This window comes from Rhipicephalus microplus, chromosome 7 (genome assembly GCF_043290135.1).
Source record: "Rhipicephalus microplus isolate Deutch F79 chromosome 7, USDA_Rmic, whole genome shotgun sequence".
Lineage (NCBI taxonomy): Eukaryota > Metazoa > Arthropoda > Arachnida > Ixodida > Ixodidae > Rhipicephalus > Rhipicephalus microplus.
In genome coordinates this window covers 35,899,686-35,916,519 of record NC_134706.1, presented here as the reverse complement: position 1 = coordinate 35,916,519, position 16,834 = coordinate 35,899,686, and the positions used below count along the sequence as shown (strand labels likewise).

General features: G+C 49.7%; 1 protein-coding gene across 1 annotated transcript in view; it reads left to right on the top strand.

The window, feature by feature from the left end:
• Positions 1-266: 266 nt before the first annotated feature.
• Positions 267-16,834, top strand: part of LOC142767745 (neprilysin-1-like) — a 35,096-nt gene continuing 18,528 nt past the window's right edge. The window contains exons 1-6 of the mRNA XM_075869973.1: positions 267-646; positions 798-1,071; positions 7,269-7,577; positions 10,808-11,214; positions 12,506-12,863; positions 16,290-16,485. Coding sequence (XP_075726088.1) covers positions 519-646; positions 798-1,071; positions 7,269-7,577; positions 10,808-11,214; positions 12,506-12,863; positions 16,290-16,485 — 1,672 coding nt within the window. The 5' untranslated portion in view covers positions 267-518. The remainder of the gene's footprint in view (positions 647-797; positions 1,072-7,268; positions 7,578-10,807; positions 11,215-12,505; positions 12,864-16,289; positions 16,486-16,834) is intronic.

The following is a 16,834-nucleotide window of genomic DNA, read 5'->3' as shown; positions in this document are numbered from 1 at the left end:
TCACGTGCCCTTCAGTGCACGCATAGTTGACCACGTGTGCCTGCATATTGTTACGGGATCATGGCGTTGACAAAGGCAGCAGTGACGAGACGCTTTATTTCGCTGTACTTGGGGCCCGTAAACGGAAGGGTAAACTACAGCAAGCAATCCACCCTGTGCACTGATATCGGCAATCAGAGCATCTGCCGTCGATCAAACTTATCATCGTTGAGATGCGCCTTCTTTTTTACATAACGCATTAGACTTCCCAGCCTTATTTCTGGTGGTCGCGGAAGCGCTGGAATAGGCTGGATTGTTCGCGTCCTGTGCTCAACAAACTGCATGGTCTACTACAATCGCGAAGCATTTGAAACTTGGTCTGCGCCGAGCATTGCTTACATAGTTGTGGGTGTGTGCGAAATTGAAACAAGAAACGCGCGTGCACTGCGGCGATATCGATCAGTCGTGTAAAAAACATTCCACCCGTACGCCTCGCTTAGGACTGACATTCTGTTCGCGTGCAGCTGCTTGGCGAATCCATGGACTGGTCGGTGGGTCCGTGTCAAGACTTTTACCGCTTCGTGTGCGGCAGGGCAGCGAGCAACCGGACGTCGGTGCGCAATCGTATCAACGAGCGCTTTCTCGCTACCGTCATCGAAACCGCCAGGTATGGGTCCTTCTACAGCAAGGCTGTCTACCCCGTGGTGTCGCGGCATCTAGTATCATGGCGGTGCGCACATGAAGGCTCCCCATAGTTTGGCACGTGCTCGCGTGGTTCGCGAACTTTTGCGGTTTACCGTTCATACTTTTTTCGGCAGGAACGAGGAGATCCCGGCTGAAAGCCAGACTGTGGCGCAGAAGGCGGCGCGTCTCTTCAAGACCTGCGACGACGTCTTGACCCAAGACACGGACTACGTGCCTCGCATCCGCGGCCACCTGCGCGAGGTCAACCTGCACTGGCCTCAACACCCGGCCAATCGCGACGCCGCCTCGGTGGACGTGGTGAGCACCATGCTTGAGCTGAACGACAATTGGGGCTGGCCGTGCTTCTTCGAGTTTGAAGCCGAGAAAGTCGGCGATTATTCGTTTGAGGTACGTGGAGGCCGTTACCAGCGAGAAAGAGTGAGACGGAACGACTTTGTTATAAAACACGCCATATAGCCACAGTGAAAGCTGGAGAAGCAGCATTTCCACAGGCTATTTGACATGGGTGCCGCCATCTTGGGCTGTGAAGTCAATGATTTCTTGTTTGGTGTATTGCGGCGTGAATAAATGAGGCCATGAAACGCCGTATGCACCGACCAAGCTGCTTTCATGTGTATGCGTCTACTGCAACACTGTTCAATTATTTGTTAAGGACGCGAAACACAAAGGCGAACAGCAAAGCATGGCAGCACTAAAACACCTCGGTAGAATAGTCTATAGAGCCCATCGTAAATACGGCTGTGGAGCTATGGCTGTGCATTTCGTAATGAGCTGGAAGCATTGGACGATCCACTCATTGAGCATTTCGCATTGTGTGAGGCCTGCTTGGTGTTTTACTCTTTTCCCACGATAAATTACACGTGTTTGTGTGATTCCTTGCCCGATATGACACCTGTATAGGATATTTTTGTGAAAGATTTTCAAACACTGACGCAGCTCTACGGTATAATACTCGACTGCCACAAATAAGGTTATGGTGCAATTTCCGTGTGATCTTAAAAGTTCTATGGGAACAACTTAGGCATCAAGACCAGTTGCTGTTGTGATCCTGCAGCAGCTTTCTCTGTGAAATAAACCAACCCCAGACCTCGTCTCCTGAAAGAAGCAAGACCTAGTCATCAGACAGGCTTTAGAAGTTCAAATGTTCGAATAGTGTCTTCATGATGTATGGTGAAAAAAGTCCGTCAGCCATGCACTCCTCCAGGGCCGCAGGTCGATTGGTTGGTATGCGCCCTATGTAACAGTAGAGCGCACCCACTTGTTTTGTCAGTGAGTCTTGCTGAAACAGAATGTAAACACTGCGTGGGTTAAAAACACTGTTGCTATGAATGCGAGAATATTGACATGATGGATACGTTGTCCTGCGTACTGTGTACCGCAACAATCAAATCGTCAGCCTCCGTGCATTGTTACATTGGCTACGATGCTCGGCTTCTGACCCTAAAGTCATGCGTTACATCCCAACCGCGAATTCGATCGTATTTCGATGAAGATGGAATTCTAGAGACCCACAGAGTGTGTGCTGTCAGTGCACGCTCGATATCAGGTGGTTCAAAAGAATAGAGCCCTCTTTACTGCGGCATGCATCGTAATCGTATCCTTGTCCCCGCTCGTTCAAACCATGACGTTGTAATTATAATTAGGAGCTGATTATCAATTTTTTTAATTGGGACAGTTCTACAGTGGTACAACACCTCCATCGTGCCATTCCCAATCGCGCGCGCGCATTTACGTGTGTGTGAATGTGCGCGTGCGTCTGATTCAGTGTGTGTTTCAGATGGCGCTCAAAGGAACCAAGGTTGCGCTAAGAGAATGAAATGTTCGGAGCTGTAGCACGCAATAAAAAACTTTAGGCACAACTCTTCCTCTCTCGTTGTTTGGTAAACAACAATCCGTTGAATGTCGACGCGATCCATAACCGACCATCTTGAAAGAACGTGAAAGTCTATACGGTGGTGCACCATCTTAAACAAGGCACCATGGTGTGACCCTTGTGCAGCGCTGACTTCCCACGAATTATTCATTTCGCAAAGTAGCACAAGTAAACAGTGGCCGTGGTGGAGCTGTCACTGTTTTTGTCACCTCCATGAATTTCACCAATCTACCGGGCTACTCGGCCTCTCCTAAATAACCTGACGGTGGCGTTTGCGTCGTGAGTTAATAGACAACTTGGTAGACCTCCTTGGGATGCGTCATCCGAATCGAGGCACAATTGATCACTTTGGCCTGCGTGTCAACGACGGAAAGCACAGAAGGCTTGACTCCTCGGCACGCCGTTGTCGCAGCGGCTAGGCCCCTATCGAAGGCAGCTGTGACACTTCTATGCAGTGGATAGCGAGACGTAACTTAGATCAAGAGAAGTGCAGTGGCCATGCATGTGTGGCAGAGACGAAAGAGCAAGAACTTCGGCTGTGGTATGGTGCCTGTGCACAGCCACCATACGAAGAGCCAGGAGAATTAAGGCTCCTTGCTCGGACACCATGGTGTCCAGGCTGGCCGAGAGCCAAAAGCGTTCTATTTTTCAACCTCCCGCTTAATCCATGCGGCTCTTGTTGTTTTGGCAAAACTGAACGAACGTGTCTTCCTTTGCGCTCCGGTGGCTCAGTCATCGGGACGAGGTGGATGTTATGTAGCGGCTGTGGAATGACCATGCGAGTTATGGTTCTTTCGCCCTATCTTTAAACACAAACAGCGCAAAAGCCAGAGTTCTTCTACAAGAATAATATGTGTGACACCGTTGACGTTTGTAAGTGCATGAGTGATGCTATCTGTGTTCTTTTTAGGGAGATATGCCTTGAAGCCTCCTCAAATGCGAAATTCAACCATTGGTGTCTCGCCTCCCGCAATGTCGCGAACGAGTGTTGCAAAATATTGTTGAATAAATCACCACAAGTTTCACGTTACCATTGATGCCACGGCGGAATCAGAAGTAGCCGAAATTTGTGACATTGTCATGCCGTCATTATGACGTACGCAACAAGACATCATGGGGGTCATTGGACTCATTACACGGCGTCGTGGCTTTCAAAAAGTTGTCTAATCACGGAGCCAATGCAAAGCCAGGTGAACAATCTTGGACGTCATGCTCGGAGGCAGTTTTACGTTAAATGGAGAAGAAGAATAACAAAACTTTTTTGGAGGGGAAGGGGTACAAAATGTATTCAGGAGCATGCATGGTGGTTGGGGACCCAAGTCCAGGGCTCCGCTGGCTTGCGCCGCTCGCCTAACGTGACTCACAAGTTATAATTGCACCTCTGGGTCCGAACCGCAAGTAGCGCCTCCCACTGCTCCGATCTTCCTACAATGGTGTTGTCTAAAAAAAGAGTTCAGATTCTGTCGCTCTTGGTCTAAAGAGATGTGAAATAAAGTTGACGAACCGTCGCACCACGGGCAAGCGTTACGGTACAACGTAGGATATATGTTGCTGAGCCCCGATGGATTCAAAAGACTTCCGTCTGCACCTTGTGGAGATTCGTAGAGTCTTCCCCTTCAAAAGTTTTCGAAGAGTGGCAGGTGCACTCGACATATCTTAAGTATGTGCTCCCTCTACATCATATCTAAAGGTACCATATACAGTAACTGCAGATACATCGACAAAGGAAAACAGCTTTTAACCGCGAGTCGCCTTAAAGGTCCCCTCACCAGGTGAAATAATGAATAATTAATTTGTCAGGCACTGGAAGTTGTTGCCCATTCAATATAGAGCATTGCTCTGGCTGCTAACAGCTTTATAGGCAGTCTGGCAGAACTTTAGCTGACCGGGAGTTAGGTATATCCCACGCGGAGACTTCTAGGCCTTGCACGCGAAGGCTCAGTGCCTGCTGGAAGACCCTGCCTTCTAGCAGGCACAGGTCATCCTCAGTTAATTTTATCGTGTGTATTTGCGCACTTCCACCTGTGGTGATTAGCTCGCGCAGCTCGCCGCCAGGACGTCTAGGGACGATCAATCTTGTATTGGCAGCTGGTGTCACGTAGCACGTAATATATCTAACGCGATAGCGTTACAGAGCTCGTTTCGCAGACATTCTGGTGACGGTGTCAAGGGTGGTGAGCGAACTTAAAGGACCTGCTTAGTGCCTGCTGGAAGGCTCTAGGCTGGTCGTTGGGGCTGCGCAAGGCAGCGGCCCACCGCTGCGGAAGGGTTCCGGAGTTAGCACCTTCCGAGTTTTTGATACATTGCCAGAGCTTGTGGGTTAGTGTGGCGACGTCAATACACCTGACCTTCCATATATATGTAGCATGTGCATTCGGGTAGTCTGCTACACAGTGAGAGCTTAGGGTACGTTCACATGTGCAGTTCGCCTGCGTCCTGTCCACCTTATCGCTGGGCGGACTGAAGGTTCGGCGGACCAGGTAGACTGCCACAAGAATTTTTCAAACTGTTTCATTAGAAGCTGAGAAAGACAGTGTTTTGAAGCGCCGCGAAACCATGCATGATGTGAAGTGGCACGCTTGAAGCCCTTCTGTTCGTCCCGTGTAGTCTTCGCAAGCATATTCCCTCCCCTGCTCTTTTCGGCACTTGAGCGGGAGAATGGTATGGCTCATACGCATGGGCACGCTATGTTCAAACAAGGTATACTGTGCCCGAACCAGCCCGCACCCCCAAGACGCGAGAGGTGCTGCGGCGTGAAGCTTATTGAGGCGGCGTTCCCAGCGCCGCGCATCATCTTTCGAGTTAAGCCGACTGTGTCTTCGCCGATCGCTTGGCTTTCAATCCCAACATGTAAGGTGTGACACTTGTATAGACGTGAGACTAGCGGTATTATCAGCCAGGGCTGCATGCTTGAACATTTAGATAAACGTGGGAGGACAGATGAGCCTGATGAGTGCTGGAACGCGGTAGAAAACGTAGTTTCATTGCAAGGGGTTGCCTCTTCACGATGCGCAAAGCGCCTGAATATGAACGCATGTGAAGCGGAGGCAGAATAGGCTCTCTGCGATTTGCAGTAAAAATTAAAAAAACGCACATGTTTCGTCTGTGTGCTTTAATATTGCTCTCAAGTTTTAGTCATTTATCCGAGCAACAAATTAAAAAAAATGGCAGCATATCCACAGAGTGAATGATGGAGAGTGGAGCGAAGCATCCGTTCGTCCATTCGTTCTTGCTTCCGTCCGTCCATGCGTCCGTCTGTGTGACCGTCCGCGCGTCCATTCACCCGTCCGCGCGTGCGTCTGTTCATGCGTCCGCACGTCCATCTGTGCGTCCATCCCTGCGTTCGTCCATGCATCCGCCCCTGCGTCCGTCCATGCGTCCATCCGTCGGTGCAGCCATCCGTGAGTTCGTCCATGCATTTGTCTGTGTGTCCGTTCGTCCACCTATTCAACACTCCAAGTACTACCATGTCGCATCGTTTCATCATATATTCCTCATATAGAAGCACCGCTATCCAGCGGACATTCCAAGGACTGAACGAGAGGAGGTACACGCACACTTTCTTTCGGCTTGCGCTTCGTGTCTACTTCCCACCATTAACCACCTCGAGTTCATTGGTATATACTAGTTCACTGTATTCATGGAACTGCGGCCCAACGCTTACTCAACCTTTCTAAAACCAAGGAGGTTACGCCCAGCGAGTACAACGTAGCAACCTTTTCTTGTCGGATAGTGCTCAATGTACATGCCAATGGCTGCTAAGGGGGAATGAGAGATGGGAGAATTTGGTTTTTAGTTAACGTGCACGCTGCGAATTTTTTATTGTTCAACAACGCACGAAGAAATCTTTCAGCGGCACCACCTTGGAGGTCAAAATGTAAGACTGGTTACACTCTACGACTACTACTACGACTACGAGGGATGAACAGGTGCCGCTATAAGGAGCTTCGCCACTAAAAAAAACTGCGCATGTGCCAAATAATCATTGAAGTGTTACGGGCTACGGTTGGCGACGTCAGAGCAGATACATCTACATAGAGGACGGACCTGCATCCCGTCCTGTACGTCTCCTCTTCATATGTGGGTGTGCGTCCGCAAGGAGGCCAAGCAGCGTTAAACTTAAAATTTGATCCATTTACGCAGGGGCGTAGGTTTGAAAAATTTTGCAGACGTGGTCATGAACGCCCTGTGTGTGCACTCCGCTCGTCAGATCAATATGGTGAAACCTGCCCTTCATGTGAATGCATAAGCGACTTCGTGAGCTTTCCTATAGGCACCCGACAGTAGACGAGAGGTCGCGACGAAGCTCTTCGGGCCGCCTCGGCATTGTTGGTACCGACCACCAGGGATACTAAAGAACGGAACGCTCACTGAACACAGTGACACGCTGAAGTGTCAGTGCCCTTTTTGGCACGTTTTTAAAGAACGCTTCCTGGGCGCTTAACCAGCCGTGACCTCCTTGCTCGCAACTAAAAAAAGAAAATGATATGCACGTGCAAGTTTGGTTTTGCTGCGTCTACTCGCTAGGCTACGCATTGGAAGGCTCGCTTTTGCTGCGCCTACTCGCTTGGCTGTGTGTTTTGGCGCTACAATCAGATCTCGTAAACTGCATTTTCGGGTGCCTATACTAGTGCTTTGTATTTCGGGCTGTTCCTATTTCTCGTCCATCGTACCTCGTCGACCAAGCATCCACTTTCTCTCTATTTTGCAGATCGTTGTGAAACCTACTCGAGGCCTCGACCTCTTCAAGATGACGGTTCTAAGGCTCGTGCCGGGGTCGCCGGCCCACCGACACTACTTCGAGACGCTGTACACGCACTACGGTGCCGGCGTAACAGACGGCGTCACCTTCGAAGATATGCTTGGGTTCGAGGCCGAGGTCTTGGAACCACTTCTCCAGATGTATAGCGTGGCGCGTCGAGCGTACGTGTTCGAAAGAAGCCCCTACGACACATCCGGAACGTGGGAACGGTGGACCACTACCATCGCGAGGCACTACGACCTCACCGGAAGCGAAGAGGTGCGGGGACGTGTTTACACAGAGGCGCGCTGCGCCTTTAGAAGAAATATTGATACTTACAACCTGCAGTTAGCACATGTCACAAAAAAATGTATGGACCAACTCCCCGATGGGAACCCTGATAGACCCCTTGCAAAAACGACGGCAACACTGGGCGGTGGCGTCCATGGTAAAGGAAGAAACAACCACGAAAAGCGTGCGTCCGCTGGGCTACGGGTTCTTTTCTATTCAGCCTTCGTTATGCAAGTGGCGTTACATGCAACTGTTTTCCCCACGGCCGGGTGAGACATTGATATGTTTTTCCTTCTGCCTCTAAATGCAGACAGGATAGTTGAGTTTTACATAATCAAGTCGACGACAGAGCGTTCCTGTGACCGCAGCTACAACTTCAGCGTAGAATTGCGTGGGATGCCGCTGCCATAACGAAGGCGGAATATAAAAGAACGGAGCCCGGTGGATGCACGCTTTTGTGGTAGTTTCTTCCTTTACCATGAACGCCACCGCCAAGTGTTGCTGTCGTTTTGACAAGGGTTCTATTGAATGCGAAGGAGCAGCGGTGCGCACGGCGTTCACCCGGCTAAAAAGGACGTCGACACGGGTGCTAGAAGAACGGTTTGAAGCGAAACACGGTGTAGCGTTTAAGGCCAAACCTCATAAACGCGAAAATGCACGTGACAGCGACGAGCGATGCTATGAGCGACGAAACAGGGCGTTCGCGCGACGTGTCGCGTGGTAGTTTTCGCGCGATCACTCGGTTCTCCAGATTTGGAAACCATCGCCCATCGCCCGGAAGTGCTGTGCTCAAAGCACCGGAACAGGATGTACATGACTGACGTACTGCCGGTTCTCTTCATGTGCTGCGAAATCGCCACCTCCTCTCACTCACCTCTCCACCCGAGTCACGCGTGCACAACGAAGAAATAACGTAGTGTTTGTGCACGTGCACATAAAAAAGGGCTGCAAGGCAATAATAAACACTTTCCGTTCTATTACGCCACAATATATCTTATTTTTAAATTGCATACCGCTCACTACGCGATTTTCTTGGTACAAGTAGACGGCCTCGTGCAAGCAAAGGTGGAATTCGCTCGCCGAAGCCATCGCGTGAATGAGGTTTGTCTGCTCTAGCGACTGTTCGCGCGAAGGCAATCTACGTCGCGTCGCTCCTCGCTGTCGCATGAATTTTCGCGTTTGTGAGTTTTTACCTTTACTTGGTGAGCGTTTCTTTAAAACTCAAGGACACGGGAGGCGGGTTGGGTTTCGTGTACGTTTCATCGCAGATAAATGAACCGAAAGAGTGTTTTTTTATTGGACGTTCGGTCGAGCTTTGAAAGAGGTGGAGAGGGTGAAGCGAGATTGAAGGGTGTTGCGGGTGGAGGAGCCGGCAGCTAGCTGCAGTTTCGGGTGCTGCGGCGAGCGTGCTGCGGGGGAGGGAGAGAGTGATGTCACGGCGCACCTGCGAGGGGAGCGTGACGGTAACACGCAGCTGTGCCGGGACCTGTACTTGGTACCACTACAACCTCTGCGGTGAGGGGAACGCGTTGCGGTACGTTCGTACGGACGCACGTACGTGCGGCGTTACACACGTGAGGAAAAGTGCATCTTCTCATCTAGTATTCAATAGCTATGTAGCAAGCGAAAGTAGAAGCTGTCAAATTAGAAACTTTACTACCGTAATAGCGATTATATAGTTACACTTATCACTTATCCGGAAGTAGTGATACGTTTGTAGCTTTACTATTCAGATATGCTGCAATTAAAATGTTATCCTGCATAATGTCCGCATATGATTACCTTGCACACCACAATGACACCCTCCGATAACATCGTGTGCACATCGAACACGCATGCATATAGGCGAGCACAGACCAATGGATTAACGGATACAACTTATTTGAAACACTATAAGCAAACGTAGCTGGGCTCCTAGATGTCCGGTAGCCCCTTGGCTGACCTCCCTATAGGGAGGTCCAGTCCACCAGTTGCAGCACACAATGTCGTAGCTTCTACGCGACACGAGCAACTGAAAACAATATACTTTATAACCCTTCACCGGCGTAGCATACGTTGTGTATTTGAGCTAACGATGAACGCAGACTTCGATTTGATGCTACGGACACTTATTTTCATGATTCGCTATACTTTATTCGTGTAGACGTTCAGCCGTTCACCTTTAAAGATTTTAACGCGACATTTCTTTCGGCAGCTTTCGCGGAGTGTAGCCTGCTGCTCATTATATCCCGGAGTTGATAGACAGTTTGTTTCTGCGCGTGTATCTTGCACGAAATAGTGTAGCCTAGCTGTGACAGCGGAAGAGATAGGAAGAAACAGAGAGCGAGAGAGAGCGAGAGAGACAGAGAGAAATCACAACATAGCCTTCTATAGTATTGCGCGAGAATGCTAATTAAAACCGAGCATGAGGAGGACTGATGTGATAGTGAGGAAGAAGGAAGTGAGCGGCACAGCGTATCATTGCATAGTGAAGTGTGGCATGGAAGGGGCATAGGTAAGCTAGGGTGAGGAGGAGGAAATGAAAAGGATGCCACTGGGTTCCCTGTTTTCTCGGGATTTGCGCCAGCTGTGCGAAGCTGACCAATATTTAGGAGCGAAGTACCTTAACTCCGCACAATGTCCCTCCGTCCATAAACCACCGCCGGCTCTCTACAACGAACGTAGAAACCGGATCATCTGTGAAGAACAAAAAATTATCAAAAGGCTGTTAACCGGAACATACAAAATATAACCCCGCAAATACATCGACATTTACACTCATCACTCAAATCACATGACAGAACACAAATTTAACAACATCAAAATAAAAGGCTGTTAACCAGAACAAAACAGAAGGCCATAATACCTAATCTGATGCATACTGCTTCGCACCATCATCAGAATTTATTTCATGGATATGCGTGGGCGTTTTTTACATAACCAAGACCTACGGCACGGCTTTATGTTCTTCCATAGTAGAGTAGCTCTTACTCTAAATCGTTAAAAACTTTTTTCTAAACACACATTACTGCAACAGCTTCAGCCAGAGAGGCTTTATCTAACAGTTCACGGGCCTAGTGCTATAAGCACTAGGCCAACGGGACAGACTAGTGCGCTCCCATAGTAGAGTACCAAGTACTATCAATCATTAACCAGTTATTCTAAACACATGCGGATTGTCCAACAGTCAACTCACCTAAAGGCAACAAAGACCCTTCTTTCGTGTGCTACACATCCAGATCACGATCTCGACGAGCCACCGGGAGTATTTCCTGGTGGCGCTGCAGCTGATCGCGCAGAAGGAGACCGTCGTAGAGCTCGTCATCGGCTGGCTGTGTGTCCAGTTCACCTCGTGGTTCGCCAACCGACAACTGATCGCAAACTACCACGGCTACGGCGAGCATGTCGCGGCGCAACACCAGCGCGCGTGCCTGTCCTTCACCTTAGCGACCATGGGAGTGGCCCTGTTCGTGCCGTTCGTGGCGAGCGTATACACAGAACCGGTGCGCGCCGACGCTGCACGCATCGCCAGGGCCGTGCGTCGCACCGTGTACCAGAGCCTCGACAGGGCCACCTACCCTTGGTTTGAGATGGACGTAGTCTTCAGCATCATGAACATCGCCAGTGCGCATGACCTCGAGGCCAGGTTAGAAAGATCTCGCATATTCCCTCTGCATTGACGCGAGACAACTCGAAAGCGGTAACCGTCGTCTTCGTCATCTTAGTGGATGCATTGATACGCGGGAGCGGGGTTCCTCTTCACGAGGGGGGGGGGAGGTGGTGATGGTTCGTCGCAGTTCCCCCTTTCTATCATGTCAATGTATGGAGCTGTTTCTGCGCCTCCCTTCTTAACCACATGTGCACGCCTGTGGATGTATTGATCTTAAAAGGAACAAGTTTTGACCGTGTTCATTGGTGCTCGCTCAAGTATAATACAAAGCGCAGAACCTTACATAGAATAAGACAATAATGGGGCATGCACAAGGAGCCTTCATTATCAAAGGGCCTACAATTGCGGTGTAGGTCTCGCGTGGTACTTCGGCATTTTTTTCTGCAGCCTGTAATACTCTTCTTTTTGCAGTTCTAGGCACTGTGCGTACGTACCAGCACTATCTGCGATGGGGGAGTGTTGTAAGTTAGGACTATTCTTGTTCTACGTTCGGGTCTGCGCTATGCGGTCCGCTTAAGAAGGGATTTATTCCCGCCTCCCCAACCTCCCTCTGTGCCTAATATGCAATGGCAGTGCCTGCAGTATCGATGCGACTAAAAGCTACGTGTGCACCTCACCTGATTTCGTGTCAACTCATGAATTGGCACAAACTGGGACCATCGTATGGAGTTCACATGATTTAACCTCACGCGATCACCTGCAACGACGTCGTCGTGTCAATGCCTCCAGGATTTGAGGCGCTGCAAACCTTTCTCACCTCACCTCGTCTTGCACTGCTTACATGATCGACCCAACTTTCACAAAGCGGGGATGTGACGTGACTACGACGTCATAACGTGACGTTAAGTCATGTGAACTACGAAATTTTCATTTTCCGTAATGTCATGATCACCGTCATGGGTGGCGCCTTCAAGAGGTGATGATATTCAGTATCCCTCGTGTTGACAACGATGAAAAGTTTTCGTTTTGTTGAGGAACTGAAGGCTTACGAAGTCATCAAACACTGTCGTCATCATCATCATCATCATCATCATCATTTAATTACCCTTAAAGGCCCTTTTCAGAGTATTACATGAAGGGGGTGGGGGGTACAAAAGCATGACGAGCAGCATGTTATTCGGTCTGCACTGTACGATCCTTTCGAGAAATTTCCGGTTCTGTAGGCACCGAACTACCATAGTGGAAACAGCGTGCCAAAAAAATAGAAGCAATTCTGTACCTTTCACACTGTTTCTGAAGTTGTCGGTGCTTCGATTGCTGGTCACAGGTTCTCCCGTTTTCCGGACATGGAGGTGAGCTTCGTGAGGAACGTGCGAGACGCTGCTAACGCCCTCCGTCAGACAGACGCGGACGCCATCGGTACGCAGATTCATACGTGGATGCTGCGGGACCAACTGTACGCGTTCTTCGCCTATCCCGACCGGCTAGACTACACCCTCAAGCCTTCCGTACTAGCGCCACCCGTGTACCACGTGTCCGCGCCAGCGCCGGTGCGCCTGGGCACGTTCGGCGTCGAAGTGGCCAAGGCCACCATTTTCAGCTACGTCGACCTTCGTCACGAGGGCCACAGCACCGATTCCCTAGATATCTTCCGAAGCTGCTTCTACGCGGCAATGTACGAAGACGTAAGTCGAGCGAGCTCTAGGGGCGAAGCTCCTGAGAGATTTGGCCATAAGAGGGAAAAGAAGAGAAAAATGAGCCCCGTTACTGTCTGCATCAGTGTGCGACACCTCAGCAGTAGCTCACGAGAGATGGGGGTGATGAGGGATTAAAAGAATAGCAATAAAGGTGTAGAGAGAGAGAGAGAGAGAGATGCACTGGGACAGCGAGCGAGGACATATCAAGGGGGTAGGAGAGATAGAAAAGATAGAAACCCGGTCACAGGAGTCCAAGGACAGGGCACCACTTGCGAGAGCTCGTGTCGGCGTCAGGAGATGACGTAGGGCAAGTCCAGTAGCTCAGAGCTGCGCTGTCGTCGGAGATCGGCGTCAGGAGATGACGTAGGGCCAGCCCAGTAGGTCAGAGATACGCTGACGTCGGAGATCGCGAGGGCACAACTGGTCAGCACGGAATCCAGCAAGCGAGTCCTCACCCCATAGCTCCCCAGGTTCCCTGTTTGAGGTCGTTGGTGCTGACCTGCTCGGTCCTTTTCCGCGATCAACGAACGGCAAGCGATGGATTTTAGTGGCCCTTGACCAGCTGACATGCCACACTTAAACAGTGGAAATTTCTGCGGCAAAGGTCACTCAATAAGAAAACGATTAAAGAGGATAAAATATGCGGACGCTGTTTGTTGTAAAAGGGATCAGATATCAGATTAAATTCATGGTTTTTATAGTTTAAAAGGAAGTGTAGTCCAGCGAGCGGCTCCAAGCTCCTGAGGACCTTGCCTTGTCTTCCATAGTGATCCCGGTATTGAACCGTTGCTATAGTCGAAACGTATGTGAGGCACAAAGAAATGTATCACAATAGACTTCAACCTAGACATGGGCGTAAAGTGAGAGATCGCTATTTCCGGCGAAAATAAACCATAGAGAAGGGCACTGATGAGGTGATCGCTACTAAAATGCGCCTTGATGTCTGTTAGATCTGATTATTATTGTGTCTAACAAGGAAAACGAGCCCTTAAATGTATACTTTATTTCTTCAGGGAAACCCGTAACACAATGGGACATTTCGAGCACTCTATCCCAACAAATCACCCTTATTGAAATGGTATGTCTCGCCACCGGTATAAGGTGGTCGGTGCTTGGATTCACTTTAGAGGCATATCCTCCAATGCGCCAATTTTTAAATTCTTCTTGAATCGCCTAAGACGACAGCAAAGGGAAAAATAATTAAAATTTTTATCTCTATATACACTCAATGCCACTAACTTTACAATATGTGGGGCAACAGTCGGGTAACGTGTGGTTACTTACCGATACGATACGCTCAGCGTTGCCCACTTTTCATGATTCACTTCGTAGGGATACGTGATTTTTTTTTACTGCTGAACGACCAACTCAGGGCCGTCCGGCGGGGCGGGGATGCCAACCCAGTCCAGGGACTTCGAGCCGTCACCTAAAGCTACCGAGACCAAATGGCCAGCCCATTGTGTTCCATCAAGTCTTTTCTCACTCCCTCTGCCACGAAACAGGGCAGCGAGAGGCACTGGCTAAAACTACCGGGGATTAGGCCTAAGCACACATAAATACTCTACAAAGCAGACAAGCGAGCACCCCCCCCCCCCCCCGCAGTCGTAATTCAATTCACAGAACATCGGGTTTGGTGATTCGAAGGTTGGCATCCCGCCGATGGTAGGGGTAATTTTTCATTCGGATAAATGGCGACATCTGTAGGGCCTAGATAAAACGGGCAAGTATGGAGTACGCGCTACCGAAACCTAGGTCATGGTATTTATATGCTGGTGTACCTTCTCCACAGTGACTTATTAAGGAGTTAGTTGCCTTTTAAAACGTGGTTTTTTATTTTGATTAAGTAAATTAGACGAAATTGAACGTGACTTTAATTGAGGTTACACGGAGAGGCATAGCATATCGCTACCTATGTTGGGAACCCGGTATTTTTTAGCGTAGTCCTTAAACGCCAGTCGCGGTCGGTGGCGTAACCGATAGACATAAAAAAAAACTAATCGATAGACACAGACATGAAAAAGCAGTCGCAAAAGTATACGCAGCATCAAATAGGATTCGAACACGTGCTACCTGCATTCTGGTAGTTTTCGACCTACACCGATGCTGGTGCTTGAATCTCATTGGCAAAAGTACTCCATACAGGCGTCGCATCGGGCAAGGACCCAAATGGTCGAAATGTCCGGAGCCCACTACTACGGCGTTTCTCACAATCGTATGGTGGTTTTGGGACGTTAAACCCCACAGATCAATCAAATAAATCAACATCGGGCAAGGAATGCCGTCAATCTGTGGTGTATAGCGAGGAAGAAGAGTAAAATAACAACCACTCATCCCGTGACGCTGATTACGCAACGAGTGTGTGATTTTATGCTTCCCACGTACTGCAACGTGCTTAGCTATACAAGTCGTCGTCATCAGCCACATGCAGGATCAGAATTGTGCACGTAATACCTTACAGACGCATAGCGGGTGCGTTCGGTATTCAGTGTCGGCGTCGTTGGTTGTAAGCGAGAAAATATTCCAAGAAAGTGAATAACAAAAATTTCTGGGCTTGAGTGGGAATCGAACCCAGGGCGTCAGCGTTGGCACACAGGCAATCTATCAGAGCGACAATGTTTGTTCGAAGTGGTTTGGGAATGAAACACTATATGAATGTTATTAAGCGGCATAAGTCTCCTTAACGCGTCGTGTATAGCGTGGCGCGAGCGCTTCGCGCCAGGTGGCGAAAGATGTGAACTGGGCAACGATTCAGTGTTTTGATGGCCCGCCGATTACAAAGTGATCAGACATACTTAATTGTAACCGGCAGCAGAACCATAAACAATTGTGAACAGCTGCGTGGATTCGCGTGTTGCCCTACGGACGCGCGTCGGACGTTTCGCTGATTCGGAACGGGAATAAATGTGGCCCAGTGGCCCCCTAAGTGCGCTTGCACAAGGCATTCAGTGGTACCATGAAATCACCAGTGTTACGCGCACAGTCGTTCGTTCCCTAACGGCATGGTTTAGGCATGAACCGATATTGATATGTGGGGTTTAACGTCCCAAAACCACCTTATTTATGAGAGATGCCGTAGCGGAGGGCTGCGGAAATGTCGATCACCTGGGGTTCTTTAACGTGCAACCAAATCTGAGCCCACGGGCCTTCAACATTTCCGTTTCCATCGGAAATGCAGCCGCCACAGCGGGGATTTGATCCCGCGACCTGCGGGTCAGCAGCCGAGTACTTCAGCCACTAGACCACCGCGGCGGGGCGGCGTGAATCGAAGCATCGGAAGCTAATTCGCACCAGGCCAGATTACGCCATCTCTATCAAATCTTGAAGGCGAAGCTTCAGACGTCCTACTATTTTCTCGCGATGTAAAGATAAGCTTACGGCACGATCAGTCCCATTATGGGTCGCACTTTGTTTCAGCGACCGAGGGAGACCGACGCCGAATGGGAGCGAAGAGTGGGCCTCCACATGGCGTCCGGCGCCGCAATAGACGTCGCGCTGGCGGTGCTCAGGACGGAGGCGTCCTTCGACGAACAGAGGCTGCCCGGCGTGCCCCTGTCGGGACGCCAGCTGTTCTACGTGATGCTGTGCTACATGCAGTGCGGGGCGCAACACGGTGCGGCGCTGTGCAACGAGCCCCTCAAACACAAGGAAGATTTCAGCGACGCCTTTTCGTGCCCTCCGAGAAGCAAAATGCGATCGAGGCACCAATGCAAGAGCTTCGTTTAGCGTATAACGCCGTGCACCGTATATCGCGCGAAACGACTGTAGCGTTCGCACGGTATACAGTGCACTATGTGTATGTTTATTAAATGTGCGTGTCGAATCGCTTTAACTTAAACAAGCGAAAAAAATGCACGCATCTTCACTGAGTGAATTGTGACGAGTGGGCGAAGCACTGTCAATTGTTATTACTGTAGCGCCTATTTTTCTTGATGTGTGTGTCGTTTTTTCTCTTTTTTCAT